Source organism: Falco cherrug, chromosome 3 (assembly GCF_023634085.1).
Source record: "Falco cherrug isolate bFalChe1 chromosome 3, bFalChe1.pri, whole genome shotgun sequence".
Lineage (NCBI taxonomy): Eukaryota > Metazoa > Chordata > Aves > Falconiformes > Falconidae > Falco > Falco cherrug.
The window spans coordinates 15,096,375-15,123,758 of NC_073699.1; the positions used below are offsets into that span (position 1 = coordinate 15,096,375).

Genomic DNA, 27,384 nt, shown 5'->3' on the forward strand with positions numbered 1-27,384 from the left:
TGTGCAAATTCATAAATGAATGTTGTATGTATACTTATTTTGTCTGCTGTTAGTAATGAATCAGATGCCGTTATTGGTGGGTCCCAAAATGAACTGTAATGATCAATACAGTCGTTATTTGACGGATGATACAGACAGAGATTATTTTACTCTGGAGAGCAAGATAGGCTATATAGATACATCCTATTATATAAACACTAGTCCTGTTTTGTGAAATTTTTACTCATGTCATTCCATACCTCCCCAGCCTTTCCCAAACCTACTTGCTCCAGCGTCGTTCTGTAACAGATCAGTTAGAAATGTAACTATTTCTGTAGTCTCAGATTACATTAACATTTTAGAATTTTGCTGTATTTGTTTAGATTTTTAGAATTTTATCTTGCTGTGTTCAGTGTAGACGTATGTTCCTGACCAGAACCAGAATAACTCATCTCTTTCAATGATCCGTGGATTACCAGATATTATAGGTGTACATAAATACTGCAGAATAACTAATTCACTTGCTAATAACAAAAGCCATTTTAGGAGTAAAAAGTTAGTGTTACAGCCTATCACCTATCTGTCTGAGACTGGGTTCTCAGAGGATCTTGGGTGTCGCGTTGTATTGTCTATTGCTAGGTGCTAGGCTTTCAGTGGAAGTCACAACCCCAAATTAAGCAGTAGGCTCCCTTTTCCGTGCGTGAGAACTGGCACCTTAGACTCGCAAGAGCCAACGTGCTGCACAGAGCACTGCTTACACACGTTCCCCCTGTCATTGCCATTTCCTGTGTCTGCCTGTACCTGAGAGAGGAAATGCCTAGGTTATGAATATATCAGAATAAACCAGGCCTTCCCTTGTGAGCTGCGTTCCCAGCTCGCTAGTATTACCAGACTTAAGTGCCTACACCTGGTACCAGAAGTGAATGTATATTTTTTTAACTGGACTAGCCTTTGGTGTTTAGGCACTATAAGATAAAATGGATGTTCTATCAATGGCAGTGGTACTCACATGTTGGAATTTAGTGTCTCAGTCCTCTCTGTAACTGTAGTCCCAACATTCAGGAATAACAACCATTTATCATAGGTGAAGTTAAAATTTCAGGGACAGAACCTTCTTACAAGAACTTCAAGTTAATGAGGACAACGTATGAAAAATCAGCATTAAAACAGGAATATGGTTTTGAAGTTTACTATAGTCCCACTGTTGCCTGATAACATCTTTATGTTTCAGGAGTAGTATCTCTTGGAACATTGCTTTCTGAAAGCAAAAAAAAAATATATTACTATTATTCCCTGAACAAAATACCCCTTATTTTTCCCTTTCACACACAGAAAACATTGATTGAAAGACAAAGATTTTCTGTAGTGGAATATAAAGTATTTATTATTACAATATTTACAATATTACAGGGTAGGTAAGCTATTAAATATTACAGCAGATCCCACCTATATTTAAAATGCTTTTCTACTTGATATTAATGAAAATAAGCCACTGTTGATTATGTTCATTTACCCTAGAAGGGCCATAGAAATTAGTGGAAACCAAAATGAAGTGCTTTAAGATTATCTGTGAAGAGTTCAGTCTTCTTGGTCTTCAGAGAACAGCTGGTTACCTGTTCCACTCAAAAAATAAAGGTAAATCTACATAAAAAAAAAGAAAGGTAAATCTACATTTAGGCAGTGCACCTGAAACTGCTGAAGAACCATAGAATGGGTTGGAAGGGACCTTCAAAGGTCACCTAAGTCCAATCACCCTGCCTTGAGGGACATCTTTCACTAGATGAGGTCGCTCAAAGCCCTGTCCAGCCTGGCCTTTAACACCTCCCATGATGGGGCATCCACAGCTGCTCTGGACAACCTGGTGTATCACCACCATCATCGTAAAAAAATTCTTCCTTATGTCCAGTCTAAACCTACCCTCTTTTAGTTTAAAACCGCTGACCCTTTTACTGTCACTACAGGCCTTGGTGAAAGTCTCTCTGCCCTTCTTATAAGCCCCCTTTTAAGTACTGAAAGGCTGCAATACAGTCTCCCTGGAACCTTCTCCAGCTCCTGTTCCCAGGCTGAACAACCCCAAGCCTCTCAGCCTTTCTTTATAAGAGATGTGTTCCAGGCCTTGAGCCATTTTTGTGTCCCTCCTCTGGACCTGCACTAACCAATCCATGTCTGTCTTGTGCAGGGGACCCCAGAGCTGAATGCAGTGCTCCAGGTGAGGCCTCCCCAGAGCAGAGCAGAGGGGAGAATCCCCTCCCTCTAAAGGCTGGCCACGCTTCTTTTGATGTAGCCCAGGATATGCTTGGGTTTTCTGGGCTGCGAGTGCACATTGCCAGCTCACATCCAATTCTGCATCCACCAGCACCCCAAGTCCTTCTCCCCAGGGCTGCTCTCAAGCCCTTCATCCCCCAACCTGTACTGATACTGGGGGTTGCCCTGACCCAGGTGCAGGACCTTGCACTTGGCCTTGTTGAACCTCAGTTGAGGTTCACATAGGCCCTGAATGTATCTGAATAAGTCTAAATATTCAAGTATCAGAATACTGCAATTTTCTGTAATTTTTTGCAATAATTCAAACAAGGATCATTAACTGACAGTATTCTTTGTTCTCATGGTATGGGAGCAAATAGTGCTGTGCCCTGTCTGGTAAGACAAAGGCAAAGGGGTAAGATTCTTTTTCCGTTTGGTTTGTCCAGAGGAAAGTAGTACATTGTTCCATGCAATAAATAAAGCGTTTCTCTTCAGCTGGACTAACTGTCAAATGCCTGTTATATTTTGCTCTCACTGGTTTAGTTAGGGGACTGATGAGATCACGTACCTCACCTGGTTAGAATGCTTCCATGTTCACTGCTGGTATTGTTGGGAGGACTTTGATATCGGAAGGCTCTGCAGCGCAGATTTACATATGGTTCCATAGGCCTGGGAGTAACTGCCCATGAATGCTTTCGGATCACCAGCAGCTCCCACGTTTGCAGTAATCTGGAACATCTTTTTACTGGGCTTCAGAAGGGGATGAACATCTTTGCTCTGAAACTGAGTATTTCTTGGATTCTGTGCAAGAAAGGCCAGCCAAGATAGTTAGTAACCTGTACTCAGCTTTCTAAAATCCAAATAAGGAATACAAATTTTCCTTCAGGTGCAGAGTAGGACAGATCATTAACGCCATATGAATAATAAACAAAACAGACTGTTCTGTAAGATCAAGAATAGGATGGTGAGAACGACGTGAGGGAGAAGGGCTTAAGAATGAGTGTATCAGGAATGAACTAGTGGCACTGGAGCAAGATACAACAAAGTAATCCTGCGCTAGAACACAAGTCTAAAGGCCTGTTTGACTAGTATTTTGTTTTCAACAGCTGTGAATGTTTTAAATATATGTACAAAAGACAGATCATCATCGTAATTCCCCAATATATACTCCTGGCTTCTGTCAATGAAATTACTTCAAGACATTGTGACTTGGAAGCTGCATATGGATACAGTGTTTATCAGCTCCTGTGGTGGGTTAATAATATAATACATTTGAATCTGCAGTTCACAAGGAGAGCTATTTCACTGCAGCTTACACTTTGTGAACCTCTATAGTTAACTGAAAGGCAAGAGTTTCCACCCACTATTGTGGCACTGGCTGCTGTCACCCCAGCCATTATAGGAGTCTTTCCTGGTCAAATAGCTGAGAAAAAATGTTTCATGAGCCTGATAGGATATTGAAAATGAACGCAGAGCAAACTGGAACATCAGAAATTTTCAGCTCCTGCTGAAGCTGAATAAGGAAGATGGAAAAGTCAACATTCACTTAAGATAAGCCACAATCATAGTCTTTTTTAGACTGTAAGATAAAGTCCAACCATTGACCCATGACTGCCAAGTCCACCACTAAACTATGTCCCTCAGTACCACATCTACACATTTTTTAAACACCTCCAGGAATGGTGATTCCACCTCTTCCCTAGGCAGACTGTTCCAATGCTTGACCACCCTTTCAGTGAAGAAATTTTTCCTAATATCCAATCTAAACCTCCTCTGGTGCAACTCGAGACCATTTCCTCTTGTCCTATCGCTTGTTATCTGGGAGAACAGAGCTACCCCCACCTGTCTACAACCTACTTTCAGGTAATTATAGAGAGCAATAAGGTCCCCCAGAGCCTACTTTTCTCCAGACTAAACAACCCCAGTTCCCCTCAGCTGCACCACTGCCACCAGCAATGGAAGCATCCAATGCTAATGACCTTCTACCACAATATCCTGTCTCTGACACTAATCAGGATTAGCTTCTCAGGGAACAAATATAAAGCACAGGGCATGTGTAGGGTGATCTCCCTATTATGCTCTTCCAGTAACAGAAAGTTGGTCACAGTTACCCAAAGAATCTTCAAAATGCATTGTTTGTATGTACATCTGCACATGCAGCAATCTCCACAATCTCATATTGTGGAATAAATGGTTCCACACTTGCTCCACACTTCTAGAATAAATGGTTCCTCTCACTCTCAAAACAGTTTCAATAGGATTCCAAAGCAAAGGGGCTGACAGACGGGTTCTAAGTGTGCATGTGGACACACTTGGAAGCTACTGGCAATTATGTCTCCTTTTAGCAGTTACTCATACGTATTTTCGTATCAATCACAACAGTTAAAAAGAGATCCAGTAGGAACAAGCTTGACTTTTAAGTGTCTGCAGCTTGTTTCTAGCTTGAAATGGTTCAGATCATTCAGAGCTGTGTTCAAACAAATAATTTCCTTTAAGGTAAATGTGATATTGATCCCACCCAACTCATCTTAGATAGTGGTGTCTGTCACAAGTCCCTTCACACAACTGCACTCAGCATATATTTTGAATGGTTTGGAGCTCCAGCACATAGACACTAAAGTATTCTTTTGTGGGGATGTGAGAAAGTCCCACAACAAACAAGTCAATCTTCAGTGTCACAAAAAAGGTAATCTATGGTGCCTCCTCCCATATTCTTCCCCTGATCACTTTGTGTTGGCTTGACTCTCCTTGAGCTAGTCAGCAGACAACTAGTTCAGGAAAAATAAAGAAGCAGGGGCAAGGAGGTCATTTAAGAACCCAATGAAGATAAGAACTTTTACAAGGAAATGTGGCCAAGAACAAGGAAGAGGGAGGAGCAGAGAGGACAGGACTGAAACTTTTCAGTGTTCAACAACAGCAATCCATTACGTTGACTACAGAGGTAGTGCAAATTCTCCAAAGCCTGGAATATCCAACAGTCTCAATTTGGCTAAAAAAAGAATTTGCTACCTCCACACTTTGGACAGGACAAGCCATCATTGAAGATAATGTAAAAGCAACTGATCTGTGATTCTAAAAGTCAAAGGGCATTTTCAGTGCTGCTGACAATCTTAACAATTTGGTAAGTCTGAAATGGTGTTGAAATCCTCACTTGTCTGAAGTGATAAAATTGAAAGTAGAATGGAGTCCAAAATTAGCCTTTCCTCTAGAAAAAGGGCAGTGGAAAAAAAGTCATATATCTCAGCACATCTCAAAAGACATTGCATTAAAAACTCAAGATGGGAAAAATAAGCAGAGGCAGAAGATCTGCAGAGATATTTTTACTTTTCTTTTTTATTACAGTTAGCTGACGTATATGATCCATTACAATTCATCTTTGTGAAAAACAAATTTACTGCTAATGAGGCAGAGACCTAGATTTACAAAAGGGCTGTGTTCCTTCATGTTCTCTGAAGTAGCTAATTCCCATACTTAAATTCAACAGTCATTCACAGAACTTCTGCATAAACGTATAGGCACCAAAATACTCTTGCTGCTCAAGTCACAGGTGATAGGTTTTTGAAAGACTGGGGCTAAACTTAAAACTGCAGGAGAAAGTTAGTGTTTATTAACCCAGGCTAGCTGAAGATCAGTATTACATATGTCGGAGATGTCATGTTTAAGCCACATCTGTGCCCTTGGCATTTCCTGGTGATTACTATAAGTGGTCTTCCTCTCAACGCTCTGCCTCATGCACGGCACTAAACTCAGGGTCATAAACTTCATTAGTAGACTAAACACCTGAAATGTAGGTATTGCAACACTGAAGACTGCAAGTATCTATGTGAATCTCCCCCATATTAGAGGCAAATTATGTCTAGTTACTTCCCTACTAGCAGAAACTCTACAGTGAGCACACGCTTCAGCTCTCTAGTAAAAGAAACATATTCCATACAAGCCCAACTGCCTTATCAAACTCCCCACTCAAGTTTAAAAAACTCCCAGTTTTTTCCCCACTCAATCTCTTTTCTTTTTTCTTCCCTATAATAATGCCTCATGGTGGATTACATCCCACTGTAGAAGGGTAGTACCTACTTTGAACAACAGTGTGTGTTATGGGATTGTATATCACACTGATCTTTGATCTCTGACATAAAGCTCTTCCTAAGTCTTCACTCCGGCTGGATACTTCTGGCTGGACACTACTTGTAGTTCCAGCATGCACATACGAAGTTTTTAGAAGAGGCAGAGTTGGTTGTCAAACTGGTACCATTTGACTGACACCACATACAAGCAACAGAAATGCAGTGTATATCTTTGTCATGAGTAATTTTAACTGACAAAAAATTAATCTGCTCACTCACAGAGCAATATGTCTTGCCTCTCATTTAGGTGTCTTCACAAAGTTGCAAATCAAGATATTCTGTGTCTATATCATTTTGGTCTATCAAAAGTTAGGATGGGTTTGGCTTTTTTGGTAGCATTACTACTCACATTATACAGGTTCTGTACACTTGTAGGAGGTAGCCAAGCATTCGCATTTGCCCACGTGATTCGTCTCTCAAGTTTCCTATTGTTGGAGATTCTGGCCTGTTGAAAAGGTGGTGCAGAACAGTTCCTGATCACAGCACCAGAATTTGCATTATCTGCAGAAGAAAAACCATGAGAGAAAGTAGGAAGATCATGAGGACACAGAACACACTAACTGAGGCAAGGACAGAACATAAAAACTGAGTTAGCCCCTGCCATCTCACCTCATCTCACAAACACAACAAAAATACTCAGAATAAAATCAGAATGTAGTAGGCAAAAAAACCCCAGAGTTCAAAAGGGAATGGGAAAAGGTAACAGCAGTAGAGAAGGAAAGAGAAAACCGAAAGGAACACAGAGTCAATACTGAGGCAGGAAAGAGCCAAAGAGAATGTCATACACCCCAAACTCATTCAACAGTGTTTTGTTCTTCTGTCATTTTCCTCCCACACTTTCACATTCTCATTTTGCCATGTAGATACTCCCAATTTTTTTCCCCACTCAATCTCTTTTCTTTTTTCTTCCCTATAATAATGCCTCATGGTGGATTACATCCCACTGTAGAAGGGTAGTACCTACTTTGAACAACAGTGTGTGTTATGGGATTGTATATCACACTGATCTTTGATCTCTGACATAAAGCTCTTCCTAAGTCTTCACTCCGGCTGGATACTTCTGGCTGGACACTACTTGTAGTTCCAGCATGCACATACGAAGTTTTTAGAAGAGGCAGAGTTGGTTGTCTCTGGCCTTTCCTGGTAGGTAAAGTCACAGAACTGGAATCTGGAAGTGGCCTGGATTCAGACTGACTTAGTTGAATGTTTTCTCTCTGCACTTGCTCCTTTGGATGACTATTTAATTTCTTTCCAAGGATCACCTACAAAAAGCAAAAGTTGGTTAGACTTAACTCAGCTACATAGTAGAGCAGAGGAACAAAACATAAAACCAAAGACTTACAAACAACTGCAATTTACTTAGCAGGAAAAGTAACAAGTATAATTTTAAAATTAATACAGGGTTGGAAAGACGATAGAAATGCTATTCTCAGTGGAGAGAAAGAATAGGCTGAAGCATTAAGAAAAAGGATTGGAATAGGATATACCCTGCGGCAGAACACCAATAAATAAAATGGACATTAGCCTTGGAAAAGACAGAATCTATATACCCAAAACGTTAAAACTATGTTGTTTCTTACCATTCCTTTCTAGAACTTTGCAAAGCTGATTTTTTAAGAGTCAGAGCAACATTCATTTTGGTTAGTTCGCAATTACTTCTCACCTACCTCTACTGCTATTATCTAGCAACAGAATCCTTGCCAAGGTGGTAAGAGCGTTAGGAGCCATGAGCAGATGAACTAGTAAAGTGAATACTAAGCGCAGGTAGTAAAGGTATTCTAAATGCCAATAGATTGGTCACAGATATTCTAGGTACAAGGCTAAGAAACAAGGAGGAGAGAGAGGGGGAGAATCCTCTCCCCCTAAAGACTGGCCACGCTTCTTTCGATGCAGCCCAGGATATGCTTGGCTTCCTGGGCTGTGAGCACACATTGCCAGCTCATATCCAATTTTGCATCCATCAGCACCCCCAAGTCCTCCTCCACAGGGTTGCTCTCAATCCCTTCATCCCCCCGCCTGTGTTAATACTGGGCACTGTCCTTATCCAGGTGCAGGACCTTGCACTTGGCCTTATTGAACCTCATGAGGTTCACATGGGCCCACTTCTCAAGCTTGCCCAGGTCCCTCTAAATGGCATCCTGCCCCTCAGGCATGTCAACCGTACCACTCAGCCTGGCATCATCTGCAAATTTGCTGAGGGTGCACTCAGTCCCACTGCCTACAAGGAAAGTACAGCTTTTTATTTTCCTTTTGATCTTACCACATATACCAAATGGTATCAAAAGGAGTATCTTTCCTTTTCCCCATACAACTGAACATTTTGCAGAGGTCTTTTTTCTGTTTGCTTGATTATTGCATCATTTCCTGATTTTTCAAATACTATTTCCCCCATGTCAATGCATTCAAAATATGGCTCCTAAGACATCACTGTCCTTTATTCTTAGTACATCAGCTACATTGATCTTTCACTTGCTCTTCCTCCTCTGTTCATTAATTATTCTGAAATCTGATAGTTCCGTGTATGTGGTGCAGCATTCAATGGTACTTATGTTCCAGCAAAAAACCTCAGCATTAGGTTATGCGATAACAGCTTGTCTGCACGCTCACAATGGAGCTCAGAAAAACAATGGCAGGATGGGGAGCCCAAATAATATGCTGCTGAGCTACTCCCTGACCCCTTTTCATGGAAGCCATCAGCTCATCAAAGGCCCATCTGCAACAGGCTGAAAGGAGCACAGGGATGCACTACCACAGACAGGAACCCAAATCAAGTGCTACTCAACACCTTGCCTAGGCCCCTGCCAGGGCTGTCCCAGCAAAGCCATCAGCCCCATTGTCCAGACCCGAAACTCATCACAAGTCATCAGGATTTCTCTGGATCACCTTTGGGATTAAGGGTAGCAGGGGATGGGGGAGTGGCAAGAGATGGAGGTGTGGAGGTTGCTGTCTAGGGGTTAGACACATTATGAGATGCAGGGGAAAGCCATTTGGGATCACACAGGACTTATGGAATGTTTAAGGTGGGAGCCAAAAGAGGAAAAGAGGAGTTTAGGTGGTTTGAGGAAGAACAAGTGCAGGAAGCAGGGGGCAAGAGGTATAAAAATGGCCAGTCCTGTGTAAATAGCTGGCTGGTCAATAAGCTTGTCTGGCCATGCCACGCGCCTGATCAATGCAGTTTGCCCTACCTTCTTACTAAAATCCTTCCTCCTTCCTGGAAGGGAGGCTGTCTCTTCCGTCTGTGCGTGTGTGTATGCAGATGTGAGTGCCAGCAGCTGGAGTCAGATCACAGGTCTGTGTCAGATCAGGCCCATGTGTCGGGTGCCAGCAACTGAAGAGAGTGCAGGTGTGCAAGTGAGCATGTGATTGCTAGCAAACATCAAGTCAGACTAATGGGTGAATAGATCAAGTAGCCTGGGAGCAAGGGGGTGAGCAGGTCTCTAAGGGTGTGACAGCACCTGCACATCCCCAGGGGTGAGAGCACCTGGGGGCAGGGGGAACAGAGGTCAGCTAAGGGACTTGGAAAGTCCTGGCCAGCTGTTTGTGTGCATGGCCTGTACCAGCAACTGGAGTAGGGTTGCAGCCTTGGGGGCTTGTATATCCAAGTGCCAGCAACTCAGGAGACTGGGATCCAGGGACCAGCTACTGAGCAGATGGAGTGCCTGAGACCAGCTGCTGCAGGGATCCACCTTTAATGTGTGTGTGTGTATATATCCTCACGAGTTGAATTCCACCTTGCTCAGACAGAGAAGGGAGCAGAATGAGGCTGATGGTGATGTCTATGTGTGAGTGCTCTGAGTGCCCGTTTGTGATCCCTGTGGCCAGCCATGTATAAATGCAGTGTGTGTGCCTACTGAGAATGCATCTTCAGCCTTGCTACTGGCTGGATCTGGGGACACAAAGTGGCAGCAGCCTCACCTCTCTTGCACTGTTGGATCCAACATAATATATTAACGTAATAATATCCTAATAAAATATATCCTCATAAAAATAACATAATAATAACACAGTCTCTCAGACATCAGGCTTTACAGACTTCTCCCAGCAGAAATCTAGACTTAAAGATCTCTCAAAAATGATGACAGTATGAAGCTGACTGATAAGAAGCACCAAGATTTAACTGTAAGCATGTATGGAAAGACCAGGGGAATGTAAACAGAATAAAATGACTGAATTCATGAAGTGTGTGCAAGAATGGCAGGTTACTTGGAGGATTAGGACTGTGGAAAACAAGAGAAATTACCTCATATAACTTATTTCGATATTCTCCCACAGACAGCTGGATATCATCACCTAAAGGAAGAATCACGTCGTAGTCCAGAGAGGGCTCCCTGGCAGGACAGTGAAACCTAAGAAGATGATAACACATAATGTAATTCATTAAGACTAAAACCAGCACAACAGATCAATATAATCTTAAAAAGGATTGTTAAATCATCTAGTGTAACCTCTAGTGTAAAAAGGGTTAGAGAAAATGAAGAATCATTTTTGTCTTTTTTTTTTTCTTTTCCTTACCATGCATACAAAGAAAACTTGTGCCAAGAGCAGGTCTGTCATCTCAGAAGTCATCAGGGTAAACTGCACATTGGCATTACTCTCACCTTTTCACATAAGGATGCTGCAGAGCCTCCTCTGCTGTGAGTCGTTTATCAGGGTTAAATACTAAAAGTTTCTTCAGAAGATCCAAGGCAGGCAATGGAGTGGAGGATGGTAAGATCTCCTCAAATGTTACTCGCTGCCTAGAAGTCAGAAAATGATGACATAAGCACCCAATTCACAGTGAAGGCATGAATTACAGTTCTGTGGATCTCATCAAGGTGACACCTGACTCCAGAGTTCACTCACAAATAGTACATCATAATCCTGGAACACCGAAGTATAGGCCTGTGAGTATGGTAAAGTCTTTTACCCCTTTGATTAGGTTTGAGTACCTCCTCCCTAGTGTTAGAAACTTCTGTGAAATGCCTAACTTGCAAGTCTAGTCTTTCTTTCTCTTCTTTCAGTGGAAAATGTGAGATATCAGACAGTATCAGAAACAGGGGAATAACAAGTCCTCTGGACAACAAGTCATTCTTTTGTTCTTTTGACAATGCAGGAAGCCCAGACTCCTAACTTGGATGCTGCAGTTGAACTGTTAAAGACCCCATGAATCCAGCCCTTAGACCACAAAAATTCTATATAATTCGCAATGAGAAGAGGAAGTTTAAAAATCTGGTTTTGCATTTTGAAATCCTAAAGATAATTATTAACATAACAAACACAAGAACATCTGATACATTTGAAAAATCAATTTTAAAACATGATACTTATTGATATTTCAAATAATTTTGTTACTCTATGACAACATTCTTTTAGTTTGAAAAATGATCCATCACTGAACATAGAATTTGGACTGAGTGGTTCAGAAAAAAATCTTCTCAGTTTTGAAGGCTAAGATTTCACTTGCTCTTTTACCTAGCTTGAGCCATCTATCAGAAACTTAGCCACTTGACCATCACATTTCAGCCAGGAATTAATGGAGAGTTCCAATTGCTGTCTTTCACTACTCAGAGAAGGGTTATAGAAATGAGAGAGCTCTTCTCAGAGATGCTGTGGTGGTTGTCCCCAGCTGGCCACTAAGCCCCCACCTACTTGCTTGCTCACTCCTCCCTGCCCATGCTGCTGCTCTTTGACATGCAGCAGCCTACAACAGAAGGATTCACTAAATAGGCTGGGCAAGCTAGACAGCTGTTTAATCCTCTCTGTATCCATGGCACCTACACCAAAAGCCCACTGGCACCCTTTTGGGTCCCTAAAGTAGCCTCTCCTGATGTAGTCCATGCCAAGGATGCACAGAGCCTCCGAATCAGTCACAACAGGATGCTTTTGCCACTTAGTGCTTGTTAGAGTCACTTCAGCCTCCAACACAGGTAACAGTTGAGACCATCCTGTTGCTCCAGAAATCCAGGTGGGTTCTGTCCCCTTGTATCCTGATGGCATTAGGGTCCCTGTGCACTGGTATCCAGCAGAGCCTTATACTCCTGTGGGTCCAATGTGCCAGACTATTGAATCCATACGGTCCAATAAACCCAGTTATGCCTTTGCTCTGCTTGGCTGGAGGCATGGCCCCTCTACTCCTAGTCAGAGCGTTCATTACCCAACTCGTGTAACTGCAAACCAGGATCAGAAGTAGTATCAGTCCTTCCACTGTGTCTGGGAAATTGCCCAACAGCAACTGGAGCAGGCACCTTCCTGAATGCACCCTTTTTGGCTGCTGTTTTTCCTTGCAATTCACATATACAAGTTTCTAGTCCAAGATCGATGCACTATCCCACTTCCTCAAGTCCTCCCCATGGTCATGCATACAGAACCACAAGGTGGCATGCACGGTTCTCTTTCCTTTGAACAGAGAAAGGCTGACTCCGTGTGGCACTCCTGATAACTAAGACACTAACCGGTATGGGTGAGGAGGAAAACATACTCTCTCTGAATTTACTAGAACTTTGGGGACAGTTTTTCTATAGCTGCAACACCATAGGGTTGGGGAGGTAGAAAGATTCTCTTTGTATTGCCAGAGCTAGCCAACCAGTCTGTCTACAGCTGGTTCCTCAATGTCTGTACGAGTATTGTCAGGGTGCTGATCTACAATGTTGGTGTGCTCTGTACAAACTTTTGACCATGTGCACTGGGCTTCACCCGGATCTATGGAGCCCTGATTATTGCCCAGGTTGCTGTAGACCACCTCCACCACCAATTCCTTAATGCTGGGTATCTCCCTCAACAGTGGTCCACTTGCTTCAGTAGTTTACAAGGTCCTCCTTGAGGGGATACCTCACCTCCACACTCAACAGAAGTCACCTCCAGAAGCTGCAGATTGTTGCTGCTCTTCTGATCCCTTTATCAGTTCCCCAGACATCCCAGCTGCTGCTCCAATTCCTGACTCAACACTGGCTCCAGTATCCTAGCATCAGAGCAACCAGGTGATAAATCTCCTCACCTGTGTGACAGCTGTAATTTTTCTGCATATCTTGCAGCCCATTCAGGGATAGGGACTGGGTAGTTTCTGCACTCATTCATGATTTCTGTCTCTTCCCCCTCCTGTTCTTGTGAGTGCTCTGCTGCAGAACCAGCTGCCTCTTCTCATTCTTCCTCTTGCTCCCTCTTACAAGCTTCTTCCTCCCTTACTAAGTCACTTCCTCTTCTATTGTTTAGGAGCAACTCTTATCGTGGAGGATTGGGTCTCTGACTTAGCCACACTGCCCATTTTTATGTCCTCAGATCCAGAGACCCTTTCACCCCACTAAGGCAGGTGTAGGCCAGGCCCCAGCATGGTGTGAGAAGTTGTTGTCTCTTTGACACAGGGCATCCTTTCTTCAAGTGTTCTGTCACTTCAGCAGGATGCCAAACTTGTTTGGGTGTGAAGTCCTACACCACTGGACATGAAAATTGCTCTAGGTACCTGCCCAAATTCTCCTATGCAACCTGTGACACATAACCTGACTACCTCAGGGCATATCCCTGTGTGGCATTCACAAATAGTCAATTATCCTTAGGAAAAGTCAAAATCAGATTCTTGACATATACCAATAAGAGCATTCTAGTTACCCAAGGACATTCAAGAAACTGAAGAGCTATTGTTAACAAGGCAGGAAAAAAAAATATCTATCCCAGGAAAGAAGAAGGGGAAGGTGCAATTCTTTACTTCCTCTACCAATTGGCTCTCGGATGAGAAGAGGAGCAATTGTTAATTGTATCCACAAGATGGTTCCCAAAGTACTGGGACAGAACCAGTGCAGGGCCTAAATACCAGCAGAGGCTCAAGGGCAGTGCTTTTACCATAACTCTCCCAGGCAAAACACAAAAAAAGTGCTAAACACCACAGCAAAGTGCAAAAGCTGAAAGCAGTCATTAACAAGCCCTCAAATCTGATGTACAGCAAGACAGGAAGCATGCCATGGAGCAGGTAAAGGAACAAATAAGCCCGTGCTGAGAATACATCAATATTATGATCAGCAACAGCTAAACAGGTGTAACTGCTACAAATTCCAGTCTAGCACACTCCAGTCAAATCCACTGTGATGTCAAACCCCTGTGGCCCCATCTTGGGTGCCAAAAAGGACTCTGGTGGGTGACCCCAGCTGACAGCTTAAGACCCCATCCAGTTACTCAGTCTCTCCTCCTCAGCAGGATGGGGAGAAAATCGGAAGGGCAAAAGCAAGAAAAGCTCGTAAGTCAAGATAAAGACAATTCAGTAAGGGGAAGGGGGGGAAAAAGGGGAAAAAAACAAACAACCAGGTTGTGCAAAAGCAGTCCCCACCAGCAGACCGATACTCAGCCAGTGCCTGACCAACAGCTACCTCAGAGAAATTCCTCCCCCTCCCCCCCCCCCATTTTATTGCTGAGCATGGCATTCTATTGTATGGAATATGGTCTGAAGGGTCAGCTGTCCCAGCTGGGTCCCCTCCCAGTCTTTGGCCAACCCTTAGCCTACTTGCTGTGGGGGCTCTGCAAGCATTGTTAAGCAGCAGCTGAAATGCTGCTGTGTTATCAGTGCTGTTTTGGTCACAAATATAAAACATAGCAGCATATGAACTGCTATGAAAGAAATTAACTCCATTGCAATCAATCCCACTACCGGTGCACAACAAAAGGACAAGAAGCAACATTTGTAAGTTGCATCAAGGGAAATTCCTATAGGCTACTGTGGCCATCCACTTCCCCCTGACAAGGTCAAACACATCATGCTAACAGCTGAATCAGCAGGGACAAACGGGTCTCAGTTGCTCAACTGCGTGGCACAGATTGATAAAGGAATCCTGGCATCCCTGAATGAAAGGGAATAATGCTCCAGGATGCCAGATGAGGAAGTCAGCATGAACACACATATGCTGTTCACGTGAACATCAACAGACTTGCTACAGCTCATGGTTTGAGGCACTGTAACCTAAACCTATAAAACGTATCAGTAAGTGTTCAGAGAACTAGTCCCACACATTGCTGGGCTATGCGTACTGCCGACTCCCCAGTGAGAAGGATGCCCACTGATGTCATGACAGATAAGAGTAGAGAATACTTAGAGACTGGTAAGTAACTTCTTATGGCCATAGGATAGTGTAAGAGCATTAAGTTTACTAACGTTTACTAATTAGGTATGTAATAAATGCAGAATAATGGGATAGTCTGTGTACATAACTGGAGGATGTGAAAGAAGTATGAGAGAGACAAGGAAAAAGAAAATTAAAGGAAAAAAAATCAGTGAAAGTCATTAAGCAGCTGGAATGAAGCTGTCAGCCTAAACAGGTTCAGGCTTTCCATGTGTGAACTGATGACATCAGATACCCAAATGACTCAGGATAGGAAAATATTCTAATTTTGACAAAGCACACATGACAATAGCTTGGAATGTAGGCCCATTTTGTTATTCCCAGATTATGTCATTGAAATTCTCATAACCCTCCATCATTATTTTTTTAAAAAAACTTTACATCCCTTCCCTAGAGGGAGGTGAATCCGCAAAGAGCAGACATCATTTCCACTGGTGAACACTGGAAGGTGACTTCAGGGGAACTTTTTGCCAACATCATACGGTAGATTGTTGACTTCTGAGACACATCAAACATAGAAGGCTTACCGGGAACTCATGCAGTTAATAACTGAGGCCCTGTAATCTGACTGTATAGCCATAATATCTGCAATAATGAAAGGAGACTGTTAATGCCAAAATTACAAATACCAGAGGTACACAGTTTATGAAGGAAAGCAAATATTTGATAGTAATATTGGAAATTATCCTAATAACACTCAATGAGAGGACTTACAGAAGGGGGATGGAATATTTACTTGCAAATTTTCTAAGCTGATTTTCTCAATTCCTGTTCATTCTATTATAGATTTCATAAACTTGCACTCATACCCACATATGCAGAAGCACCAAGCTATGTGAGGCCAAATGATCTAGCCAGGATCACTTGTGTGGGACACAGAGAATAAGGGATATTTCTTTTTTTTTTTTTTTTTTTTTCTTCAGAATCTTGCTTCTTTGGTCCCCATAAATCCTAGGCAAAGCTGCTGCTCATAGCTTGGTTTTCCGTGTTTGCAATAACTGTTGAACAAGTGCCTGTTTTCACTTGTTTGGCTAAAAGAAATAGAAATTGTGTCTGCTATAAGCTGCAACCTTGCAGCCATTTTCCTGCGGTAAGGACACAGGACCTTCTGTTAATGACTCATTTGTCCTGTGCTCTTAGAATGCAGACCTTCTCACGATGACGTTACCAACACATTCCTCAATTGTATTGCTGAGAATGGAATAGCATTTTTTTTGTTATTAGTGCTGGTTATTCTTCTAACTTCTGTTTTGGTGTTTTCACACACACGCATTTCCACTCATATTTCATTCACTGCAACCAAATCTCTAATAAAAACTATAAATAACTTTAAGCTTGGACGAAATTCTCCAAAACTGTGATGTCCTTAAACTGAAGGCAGTTATTTTTCTAAAAAACTGCTAGCTCAGTTAGAACGTATCAACTTACTGGAGAAGTTTATAAAGTGTATGGGCTGTTAGACTGGATCTCATAGAAGACAATCGTAATCATCATCATCATCCCTTTTAGATTTAACACATATTTACTTGGTCTTTTGCTTCCGTGTTTAGATTTCCAGACCAAAAAGTCCAATCTACCTTTACTACACAAGTCCCACTGAAGTATGATACTCTGTTTTAAACTGTTATCCTCTTAGAAATCTCATAAATGTTTTGAAGGCCTGGTTCTTGTTTCTCATCTAATGAAGTATGGGCTTATTTTCCTCTAACACTAACATTTCACAGTTAAGTCTTTAATTTCCTTGGAAAGATGCTGGAACAACTTGCAAGAGATAACTTCTTCCCTGATCCAGCTGGGCTGCTTTCCTTCACCCTTTTAATCTTTTCTCTAAATAACTTTCCCCATAAAAGAGTCTTACCTTCTGGGGATGGGGCAGGAATGACCCTCAAGATCTGCTCTATTTGATTCATTGTTGATGTTCCTGGAAAAAGAGGTTTTCCAAGTAGCATCTCTCCCAGAATACAGCCAATGCTCCACATGTCTACACCTTTAGTGTAACTACAAATAAGAATAGAACAGTTAGGACTAAATCAAGCAAATATTTTTCTGTACCTGGTATTCACATCATCTACATTACCTTATTTTGCTAGAAAAACAAGCTTGATGACTCCTTGAATATGTATGCTCACAGGTTTTAACTATAAAGTGAATGAGATTCAGGAATCATGAAGCTTGCGAGCATAAAACAGAAAGGAGATTTATCCTACTAAAATACACTCTAGGAAACCATAAAAGGAAATATATTAAAGGTAAATGCCAGGAGAAGGTAATAGATACTTTTCACATGACCAACAGTGAGGATAGGAGTTGCTGTTTGGAAACAACTGACTTTTCAGGGCATAATCTATCTAGAAAGTAGTTACTATTACTAAAGTAAATGTCAAACAATAGGTAAATGACAGTTTGCAAAACAGCCGCATTTCAAATTTTGGATACTAACCCATCCTGTATTTATTTTCTTTTCCAATCAATAAGATTTTGTATATTTAAGTCAAAAAAAGGACTAATCCTGACTAACAGGCAGCTGATTTAACATCTGATTACAGCATATTTTCTGAAGGTCTATCAAAGAACTCTCATTAAATTTGTAAAAGAGGACTGAAATACTCAACCAAATTTTGTAAAAACGCAGATTTAAGGGGAGAAAAAGCAAGTCTAGTGGGAGAATGGATGACAAACAGGTGAGCTGATAATGTATGTAAATGGACAATCTAAAAAAACAGGAAGGAAATGTACATGTCATGAGAGATTTTTATGTTGCAGAACTTAAGTTTAAATCCATATTGACAGAATGGACTGCTGACACGACATTGCATCTGGTGACATCTAAAATGAAAATATTTAAGACTTTTAGACAATATATTTTCCCAGTGCCAAAAAAATTTGAAATCCCATCCCTTCGCTCGCATTAAGCAGTTACCTCCGAGAGGAAAGTAAGATCTCAGGGGCTCGGTACCAGCGTGTTGCCACATATTCCGTTAGAGCAGGATTGCCTTGGTCCTCATTCATCTGACATAAAGAACGGGCCAGCCCAAAATCACAAAGTTTAACAAAGCAGTCTGCATCCAGTAAGATATTTGAAGGCTGAATTGAACAAAGGAAAATTAATAAGCTTTTTACTCTCTGAATGGCAGAAGATTATTATCAAGGTTCTTTTACTAGTCTCATTCTTTTCATACTTTTCCATTTAGTGTTTAACAGAAAACTTGAGTGAAGGATAAATACTATGACTGAAATATACCTTCTGATCTCTGTGAATAACATTTCCTGAGTGGATGAATTTAGTTGCCTTCAGGAGTTGGTAGAGAATGTAACACTTGTGGATATCTTTCAGCAAATTCCCCTTCATAATCACAGCATGTAAATCTGTCTCTGTAATATATTACATCAGTAATATATCTAACATCAGTAAAAGATTACCAAGTTGTGAATATAAGTTCTTCAAAGCAAGGCCAGACTAGACCATTGTCCAAACTGTAATCTTTCAAGTGCATCTTCAACAGAAGTTAACACTGTCATTACTAATAGTAGTGCAATCTCTCTGTATTATGGGTTTGACTTGCAGCTCATGCTACAGTAACTTTTCTACTATTGCATACTTTTGTTATAACAAAATTGCACAGTTCCTTCCATATGTAACTCTTCTGTCTCTATAAGCCTGCTAATTTGTTGCTCACTGCTGTCTTTCCTTCATCTCAACCAGCCAGTTCTCATATAATTATTAGTCCCTTTAAAGCCTCACTGCTATATCCATCTAGTTACAACTGACATATATATACAAAACAGCCTGTACTGCTCCTACTTATAGGTCTACTTATATGAATAGTCATGTGAATCATCACACACTACTATCAAAGTAAGGAACAAAGATAACTCATAGGAGAGGCTGTATTTAAATGGCTGATGCAATGCTAAGTCTCACCCATTGACTCAAAGATGAGGTAGATGTCCTTATCATTCTGAGCTCGGATAACATCAAGCAGCTTGATAACATTTGGATGTTCTCCAAATTCCTGCAGAGGTAAGGGACCCAACTGTCAAAATCAAGTGTCTTGCCTGTGAATTATAATTTCATTTGTATTATTGCCTAGAACAATCATTAACATGCTATTTCCTTCATTATGCTTCAACTGAAATAAATTAAAAACAAAGGATTTAAGCTTGCTCCACAGTATGAAACCAGGCAGTTAACCTAAAAAAAAACCCAATCAACGAACAACTCTGTTGTCCAAAGTACTAGTTCTAAAAATCCCTCTATAGCGTTTGTGAATAAAATCCACTCAGCTTTATGCACCTTCTATTTCCTAATGAACACAAAAAATCATTATGGCAGTGAAAACAGAACAAAGTTGCCATCAATATTCATAATTCAAAAACCCACCCAACCAAAAAGTATCTATTTGAGAGCAGGCTGAAACACTCTACAGGCTGCATTGATTGAACTGACTGTAATGGGAAATCAGGCAGTCAGCATACAAACAGTACCTAAAAATAGATATCTTAAACCGCAGGTGAATTCTGTCCTCACATTTGGAGACTTACAATGCCGTCAAGATCATTTACTTCATCCTCAGTCTTAACAACTTTTTTTTCCTATAGGTAACACTTCTATGCACCTAGAGACACTGAACACTTCACAGTATGCCAACATTTTCATGAACTACCCTGGGTATAAAAGTACAAATAGCTGCACCATAAAACTACACTTATATCTAAAATACATAAATGAATTTTTTGTTATTGGAACCAGCCATACAGACCTTTTATCTATTTCTGTCACAAATTCAGTTATGAACAGTCTAAAATATCATAATATTAAGCTATCTCCAGCACATTCTTACAAATAGCACCATCTTCCTGGACTCTGAGGCCAAAACATAAATTGGTTATAACGTATTACATCTAGAAAAATCCACAAACCAACACACTCACCTGCAGCAACCCATGAAAATATACTTACAAAGCAGTAATATACAACCAGGCCATCAAATACCCTTGCACTTATTCTAAGGACAATATTCAAAATACCTATCCAAATAATCTAAAGAAAGTTTTTATACCCAAAAGGGCTATTTTTCTAGAGATGCAGATCAATCTTGACCATGTAACTTGAGCTGTTTAAGAACTTACTTCGCACTGCAGGAAAACCCCATTGTCTCACACTGTCTTGCCCCGGAACGTTAAGTTAAATCACTCAACTTAACGGAAAGTTAAGAAAAAGTTTCAATCCATACTAAAAAAACAACCCACTTTGAAAAAAATGTGGTCAGAGCCAGTCTTACTTAGTTTTGCTTAAAGAACAATGCTCTCACTGATCACCAAAAATGACATTCTAAAATGTGGCCCAAAATGCACCAAATAGGCCTACAACTATACTAAACAATAAACATAAAACCTGCAAGCAGCTTGACAACCAGCATATTATATATCACCCAGAAGAGAATCACCAAAATGCCTAGATTCAACATCAACACTTCTCAATTACAATAAACTTCATCCAGTCCATCAAATTCTCATATGATAAACATACAGATTAAACTAAGCAATCATTACACACAGGAAGTAACGTGCACAGAAAGCACCTGGTTACCAATCAATGAAAGAGTATTTCTTATTTCTTTCCCTTTCTGATCTCTCAGTCTTGAACCTCAAGAAAAAGCTGTAAGATACCTTCAAAAATAGGAGGGGAAAATGACAATTCTTAAATCTATTGGTCACCAAAAGACATGAAAGTAAGGGCATAATAGCACATTAATCTCCCTCTCCCAAAATTACTAGTCCTTTCCTTCAGCAGAAATATCCTTCTTCTCCCAACTCCTTCTCCACCCATCTACTCCAGATGTGCTATACTTTCAGAGATGATCTAACTTACAGATAACTAACTTCTAAGGAATTGCTCTCATATCTTTTTAGCTTTTCAGTTTTCAGCTTCTGCTTCAGGCTGAAAGAATAATTAAAAAGTAAAAAAACTCATCTCTTTCCTGCTTATACTTGACAGTCTTAGGAAATACATCTTCCTATGAGTCCAGCCTGGCTTGTGTCCTTAGAAAAATCATAGTTATAACATTATCACCATTCAGAAACACTGGTGTTTCTACACAATAAGTCTGTGGAGGAACGGACAGATAATGTTAATGCCACTGCCGTTGATAACGTAATTAGGCATAGTGTGTGGTCAATTATATCAAAATAAGACCAGCCTTAAGGAATTCCATACGTAACTTCCATATTAGTTTTGCTTTAATTATTTCAAGTGGTCAAGTTGCTTCTCACATGATTAAGGAAAAAAATTTTGGCATGCAAATCTCTTCCACACCCCAGCCCCACCTCTGGATTATGGCATTTAAAATTTAAGAAAAACACTTTCTACCCACAAGGAAGTAAGAAGTAACAGAAAGTGCAAGTCAATATGGTGATCCTAGAACAGACATACTGCTAAAAATGGTGAAAGAACAGGGTTTATCTCAAAAAAAGTAAGACCAACTTTCCATTTCATTCAGGTGTTTTTATCTGGTCATGGAAAGACCGTTTGCCAAGATGGTGCAGAAATGAATAGAGTTGTCAACACTGATCATTGCATTTTGAAAAACAGTGGGAAGAAAATAGGTGTACAACATCTGAGATAATTAAAAGTCAGATAGGAGGGGGGGAAATGGACATTACCTTCAGGAACATAACCTCTCGAAATGTTCTCTAGAAATAAACAAAAAAAAAAGTTTATTAACACCTCAACAGAATGACAGAACAGACTATGGACTTCCCACGAGTAGGTTAAATTCATTCTAATCTCTAAAGCGAAGCAAACCCTTATATAGTAGACATGCTAGAAAAAACCCAGTTGCTCACCAGAGAGTCACAAGTATGCTCTCTGTGCTTAGACACTATACCATAACATAAGGGAGAATCAAATAGTGAATGCCTATGAAGGCACTTTTTCTTCAGGGACATCAAACAGTATTTTGTAGATGCCATAATATACAAAGCTTGATATTTATTTCTCCCTTTTATCCTAATACAGCTGTGGACTGTATTATTATATGCATAATTGTCAAATAACTAACACCTTTCGAGATATAAATCCTGAAAATATCTATGAACTCCCACCACATTTTTCAGGACATGTTAGAACAATGATTTCTCACCTGAGCATCCGTTCTGTTCCTGAAAGCATCAAAAATTTTTTTAACAGCAACTATTTCTCCTGTCTTGCGATTGATTGCTTTCCATACAATGCCATAAGCCTATGGAGAAAAAGGACAGATGAACAGTGTACTATGACACCTTAAGCACAGTTTAGACCTTTGGTGTGGAAGGTGGAAGAAGAACGTGCTCAACAGAGACTGAAAGAAGAGGTAATCACCAGCTACGCAGAAGAAAGAGACATTAGGCCAATGGGCAATACTTGGTTGAGTCAAGGACTAAGAACATCTGTACTTACTCCAACCAAAGGTCCACAAGGTCAAGCATCCTGGCCACCAAAGCAGCCAATAGTAGATGTACACACTCACGAAGTTCAGCAGGGTCAAGTGCAAGGCCCTGCGCTTGGGTCGGGGCAATCCCCAGTATCAATACAGACTGGGGGAGGAATGGATTGAGAGCAGCCCTGTGGAGAAGGACTTCGAGGTACTGGTTAATGAAAAACTGGATATGAGCCAGCAGTCTGCACTTGCAGCCCAGAAAGCGAAGCATATCCTGGGCTGTAACAAAAGAAGCTTAGTCAGCCTTTAAAAGCAAGTGAATCTCCCCCTCTGCTCTGGTCTGGAGACCCCACCTGGAGCACTGTGTCCAGCTCGGGGGTCTCCAGCACAAGACATGGATCAGTTAGAGAGGGACAAGAAAATGGCCTGAGGGCTGAAACACTTCTGCAAAGAAAGGCTGAGAGAGTTGGCGTTTAGCCTGAAGAAGAGAAGTCTCTGAGGAGGCCTCATTGTGGCCTTTCAATACTCAAAGGAGTTTACAAGAAAGATGGAGAGGCACTTTTTACCAAGGCCTGTAGTGACACTATTGTGGAATCATTTAGGTTGGAAAAGACCTTTAAGATCATCATGTCCAACTGTTAACCTGGCACTGCCAAGCCCACCACTAAATCATGTCCCCAGGCACCACATCTACACGTCTTTTAAATGCCTCCTGGGACTGTGACTCAACCACTTCCCTGGGCAGCCTGTTCCAGTGCTTGAAAACCCTTTTGGTGAAGGAATTTTTCATAGTATCCAATCCAAACCTCACCTTGCATAACTTCAGGCTGGTTCCCCTCATCCTGTCACTTGTTACTTGGAAAGAAAGAGCCATCCCAATTGCCAACAGTGTAGTAGTATTATAGCACTTATCTGAGATACTTATATGCCAACTGTTTGTAATTCCTGATGCACAGCAAAGGACCTGAACCCATACTCCGGGATCACACATATTCTTGGGAAGTCTGCCTCAATGTTGCTATCTGAGTATTTAAGCATGAAAATCACTCAATATCTCATATTACAGCTGCTTCACTTTCTACAAGTGTTTAAATATTAACTGGGCATTTCTGAATGAGGAATGACCCCACTGTGCAGATGTAAGGCATCTCCTAGAATGTGGAAAGTTAAAATTCAAATCTGTGACCTAAAAATAAGAAAACTGGTTCTGTATCACAAGGGAGACCAAGTAATCACCTTTTGCAAAGTATCACAGAGTCATCCAGAATAGGGAAAACTCAGGTTAAACCTCCTGTTCCCTTAGTAGACAACACAGATTTTAGTTAAAAAACAAAACAACAACAACAACAAAACCAAAACCAACAAAAAAACCCCAAACTGTACAGGAACAGTGTATTTCCCTTGCTGCTGCACTTCTCTGCTTTATATTCTGGGCAATCCTCATCTGTTTCAGGGACTCCAACAGCCTTTTTAGTGCTCTGGTAAGTACACTAGGTGTGTGCAAACACAATACATACAGAACTTTCTCATAAAAGAGGCAGGAAACACAGGTATTTAGGAGACTGGAAGCACTTAAGTCAAGAGCTTGACTAGTAGTTTTGATAATGTCAGTGATGACGGACCTGAAACCACTAAAGTCCTTTAAAGATGTGAATGTATGTAGTTATGTTTGTGAACAGTCTTCAAATGGATCTCTCAAATAATCTGACATTTCAGATGAAAGAATAATGTCATTCTGTTCAAAGAACCTAGCATGTTAAAAGATGTAATATATTCCATTGGCGAAGGGAGAAAGGTGATAACTAATAACAAGATGGCATCAAACCTTGTCGCGACGGAGGGAAGACACAGTCACTCAATATGAGTGATCAGCAGACTTCGTTTATTGTGCCTTACAGTCACCTTTTATGCCTTGTTATAATTAGCTCATACATATTACAAAAGTTAAGCTCATTATTGGTTAGTTGCCTAAATATCAAGCCCGCCCCTAGTTTCTCTTCTGTAGTTATCTGTTCCCACCTGCAACATTCTTTTCCCACCGCAATCTTCCTGTTATTGTGTAACAAGAACAGCCAACGATAGTGTATTTTTGCTTTACTTCAGATAAGCTGAGAGCGATGTGCATTTTTGTCCAGCCAGCTGGACTATGTCTATGTGACCTTTTTCAGCTAGCCAGTTATCCACAAAACCTCCAGTCAGAGGCAAACTTAGAATGAATTACAGCAGTAAGAAAGATCAATGTGAATTTAAAAGGAGAAAATGAAAGCATTGTCTTGGAGGATAATGAAGAAAATAAGCTCCTCTGAAGTGCCCCCTTGTACACGAGATATTTAACTTCCAGTATCAACACAACTAAACAACTGCAAAGGGCTGCCAGAACAGAAAAGCAGATAAACAGGAAAGGTTTGGAGGCTGCCTGAGAATAAAGATCTTAGGTATTAACGTTGGTTCACATACAAAAATATGAAATTTATGCGGAAAAAAAATATTTTATGCTGCATAAATCCTTGAAGCAATGGGGTTACGGCAAAGGCAAAAGAATTTGGCTGGCACAAACAGAATATAATTTGAGACTCAGATTCATTTTACTGGAAACCAGGTGTACAGGCAAGTTCAGTAGTTCAGTGCTTTGTGTGGCCGTAAGTTACGGGGGGGGGGGGGGGAAGCCTGATGGGGAATTTAAGGGTATTTTCAGTTTCACACGCTACCACATAACACTTCCTCTGAAGTTTAGTTGTGTAACGACTATAAGAAGTCACAGAAAAGTTATCAAGCTACGATTTATGATTTTTTTTCTCTATGAGTCACAATAAATATCTCAAAGCCCAGTTTTTCTTCAGCTGTATAAACGTCCGGGCCTCCAGCACTAAGCGCGGCTCAGGCCTGCGGCAGGAGGCCGCAGGGAAAGGCGGGACCCCCCCGCCCAGTCCCCCCGCGCCCCCCAGGCCCCCGGCACACTCACCCCCTTGCCCAACCGCTTCTTGATCTCGTACTTCCGAGAGACGAGAGCCTCCACCTCCGGCTCACTCATGGCGGACGAGCCGAGGCGCCGGGAGGGCGGGAGGGCGGGCGGGCTCGGCGGGGCTCGGCTCGGCACGGACGCACTCCCGCTGCTATGGAAACAAGGCGCCGCCAGGCGCATGCGCCCAGCGGCCCGAGCTCGCGCCCCCCGCGGCGGGAGGCGGCGGCGGCGGGCGCGGCGCCTGAGGCGAGGCGCGGTGCCTGAGGCGAGGGCAGGCCGCTGCCGCCTCCTTTCTTTCCTTCCTTCCCCCGCCCTGGCGCCCTGCTGTGTGGCCGGAGGTGCCGCCGTGGGCTCGGCCTGGGCTGGCTGAGCCGGTGGGTGCCGGGGGAGCCCCGCAGCGCCGCTGGACGGCTCCCTCAGGGGGCGGCCGGGCAGTGGCGCAGGCAAAGCGCAAAGCTTCTCCAGCGCAGCGCAACCCTGTGGCTTCATCTGATAAACTAGTGTCAGGGGGGGATGTCGGGCATTGCTCTCAGCACCTGGTGTCCTTCCAGTGCACTGTAAAAAAAAATAAATAACAAATTCCTACTTTTATTTTTTTTTAATCTAAACCCCGTTATTTCCAAGACCTGCAATGCAAATCTTTCCTTGCTAGCAGCATGCTCTGGCAGAAACTGATTCCCTAAATAGCCTTTGTTGACAAGCTAAATGTAGACTAGTTCAGCCACAGTTACACAGACTGAAAACTTGCTGAACTGCTGGAACCGAGGATTTGTCATCAGTGACATTACGTCCAGCTGGAGGTCAGTTGCTAGTGGTGTGCCCTAGCAGGTACACTAGGTGTACCTAGTGGTCAGGTCAATACAGGTGCCCCAGTGCTGTGTAGCTTCTTCACTAATCTGCTGGATGGGGGGCTGGAGTGCTGCCGCAGCAAGTCTGCAGGTGATAGAAAACAGGGAGGAGCAGCTGACAGAGCAGATGGCCATGCCACTAATCAGAGGGACCCTGTCAAGCTAGAGAGGTGGGTCAGCAGGAACCTTGTGAACTTCATTGCTGGAAAATGCCAAGTCCTGCACTTGGGGAGGAAGAGTCTCATGCAACAGTACAGGCTGGCACCTATCTGGCTAGAAGACAGCTTGGCAGGAAAGGACCTGGAGATCTTGGTGGACACCAGGTTGACCATGAGCCAGCAAATGTGCTTTTACACCAAAGGTGGCAAAGAGCATCCTGGGCTGCACTAGGAAGAGCCTTGCCAGCTCATTTGGGGAGGCAATCCTTCCCTTTTACTCAGCACTGAGAGACCATACCTAGAGCATCTTGTGTGGTTCTGGGCTCCCCAGTATAAGACAGACACAGACATAGAGGATTGTGTCCAGCAAAGGGCCACAAAGATGATTAAGGCTTGGGTACAGGAAGAGGCTCCCGGTGTTTAGCCTGAAGAAGGCTCAGGGGTTCTTACTGATGTATTTAAATATCAGGCAGAGCTGGGGGGTGTGTGGGGGGATGGGCAGAGCCAGACTGTTCTGAAATTGAAATTTGTGATGGAATTTAAATTGCATTTACATTAAGAAGAAACTTTT

The 27,384-nt window shown here is 42.0% G+C and overlaps 1 protein-coding gene across 5 annotated transcripts; it reads right to left on the minus strand.

Annotated features, from left to right (window-relative positions):
- Positions 1-1,026: 1,026 nt before the first annotated feature.
- MAPK15 (mitogen-activated protein kinase 15) lies at positions 1,027-26,183 on the minus strand. 5 transcript variants are annotated; one of them, XM_055705290.1, is made up of 14 exons: positions 25,808-26,183; positions 22,570-22,668; positions 22,091-22,120; positions 19,350-19,440; positions 18,669-18,799; positions 18,348-18,511; positions 17,286-17,425; positions 15,955-16,012; positions 10,946-11,083; positions 10,588-10,693; positions 7,312-7,609; positions 6,697-6,848; positions 2,797-3,024; positions 1,027-1,237 (listed from the first exon to the last, which is right to left on the minus strand). In XM_055705290.1, exons 1-13 carry the CDS (start codon positions 25,985-25,987, stop codon positions 2,818-2,820), a joined length of 1,794 nt encoding a protein of 597 aa, XP_055561265.1. In that variant the 5' UTR covers positions 25,988-26,183; the 3' UTR covers positions 1,027-1,237; positions 2,797-2,817. The 5 variants fall into 5 exon arrangements, with proteins under 5 accessions (XP_055561265.1, XP_055561264.1, XP_055561263.1 ...); XM_055705289.1 differs by having other exon boundaries at positions 2,792-3,024; XM_055705288.1 differs by lacking the exon at positions 1,027-1,237 and adding an exon at positions 1,346-1,620 and having other exon boundaries at positions 25,808-26,182.
- Positions 26,184-27,384: the final 1,201 nt, after the last annotated feature.

Coding starts and splice junctions, on each gene's coding strand:
- MAPK15 (XM_055705290.1), bottom strand. CDS start 25,987: ATGCGCCTGGCGGCGCCTTGTTTCCATAGCAGCGGGAGTGCGTCCGTG. Junction 7,610..10,587: donor ATCGAAATAAGTTATATGAG/GTAATTTCTCTT, acceptor TGCTTTTTGTAG/GTGATCCTTGGAAAGAAATT. Junction 3,025..6,696: donor GTGTACAGAACCTGTATAAT/GTGAGTAGTAAT, acceptor TTTCTTGCACAG/AATCCAAGAAATACTCAGTT.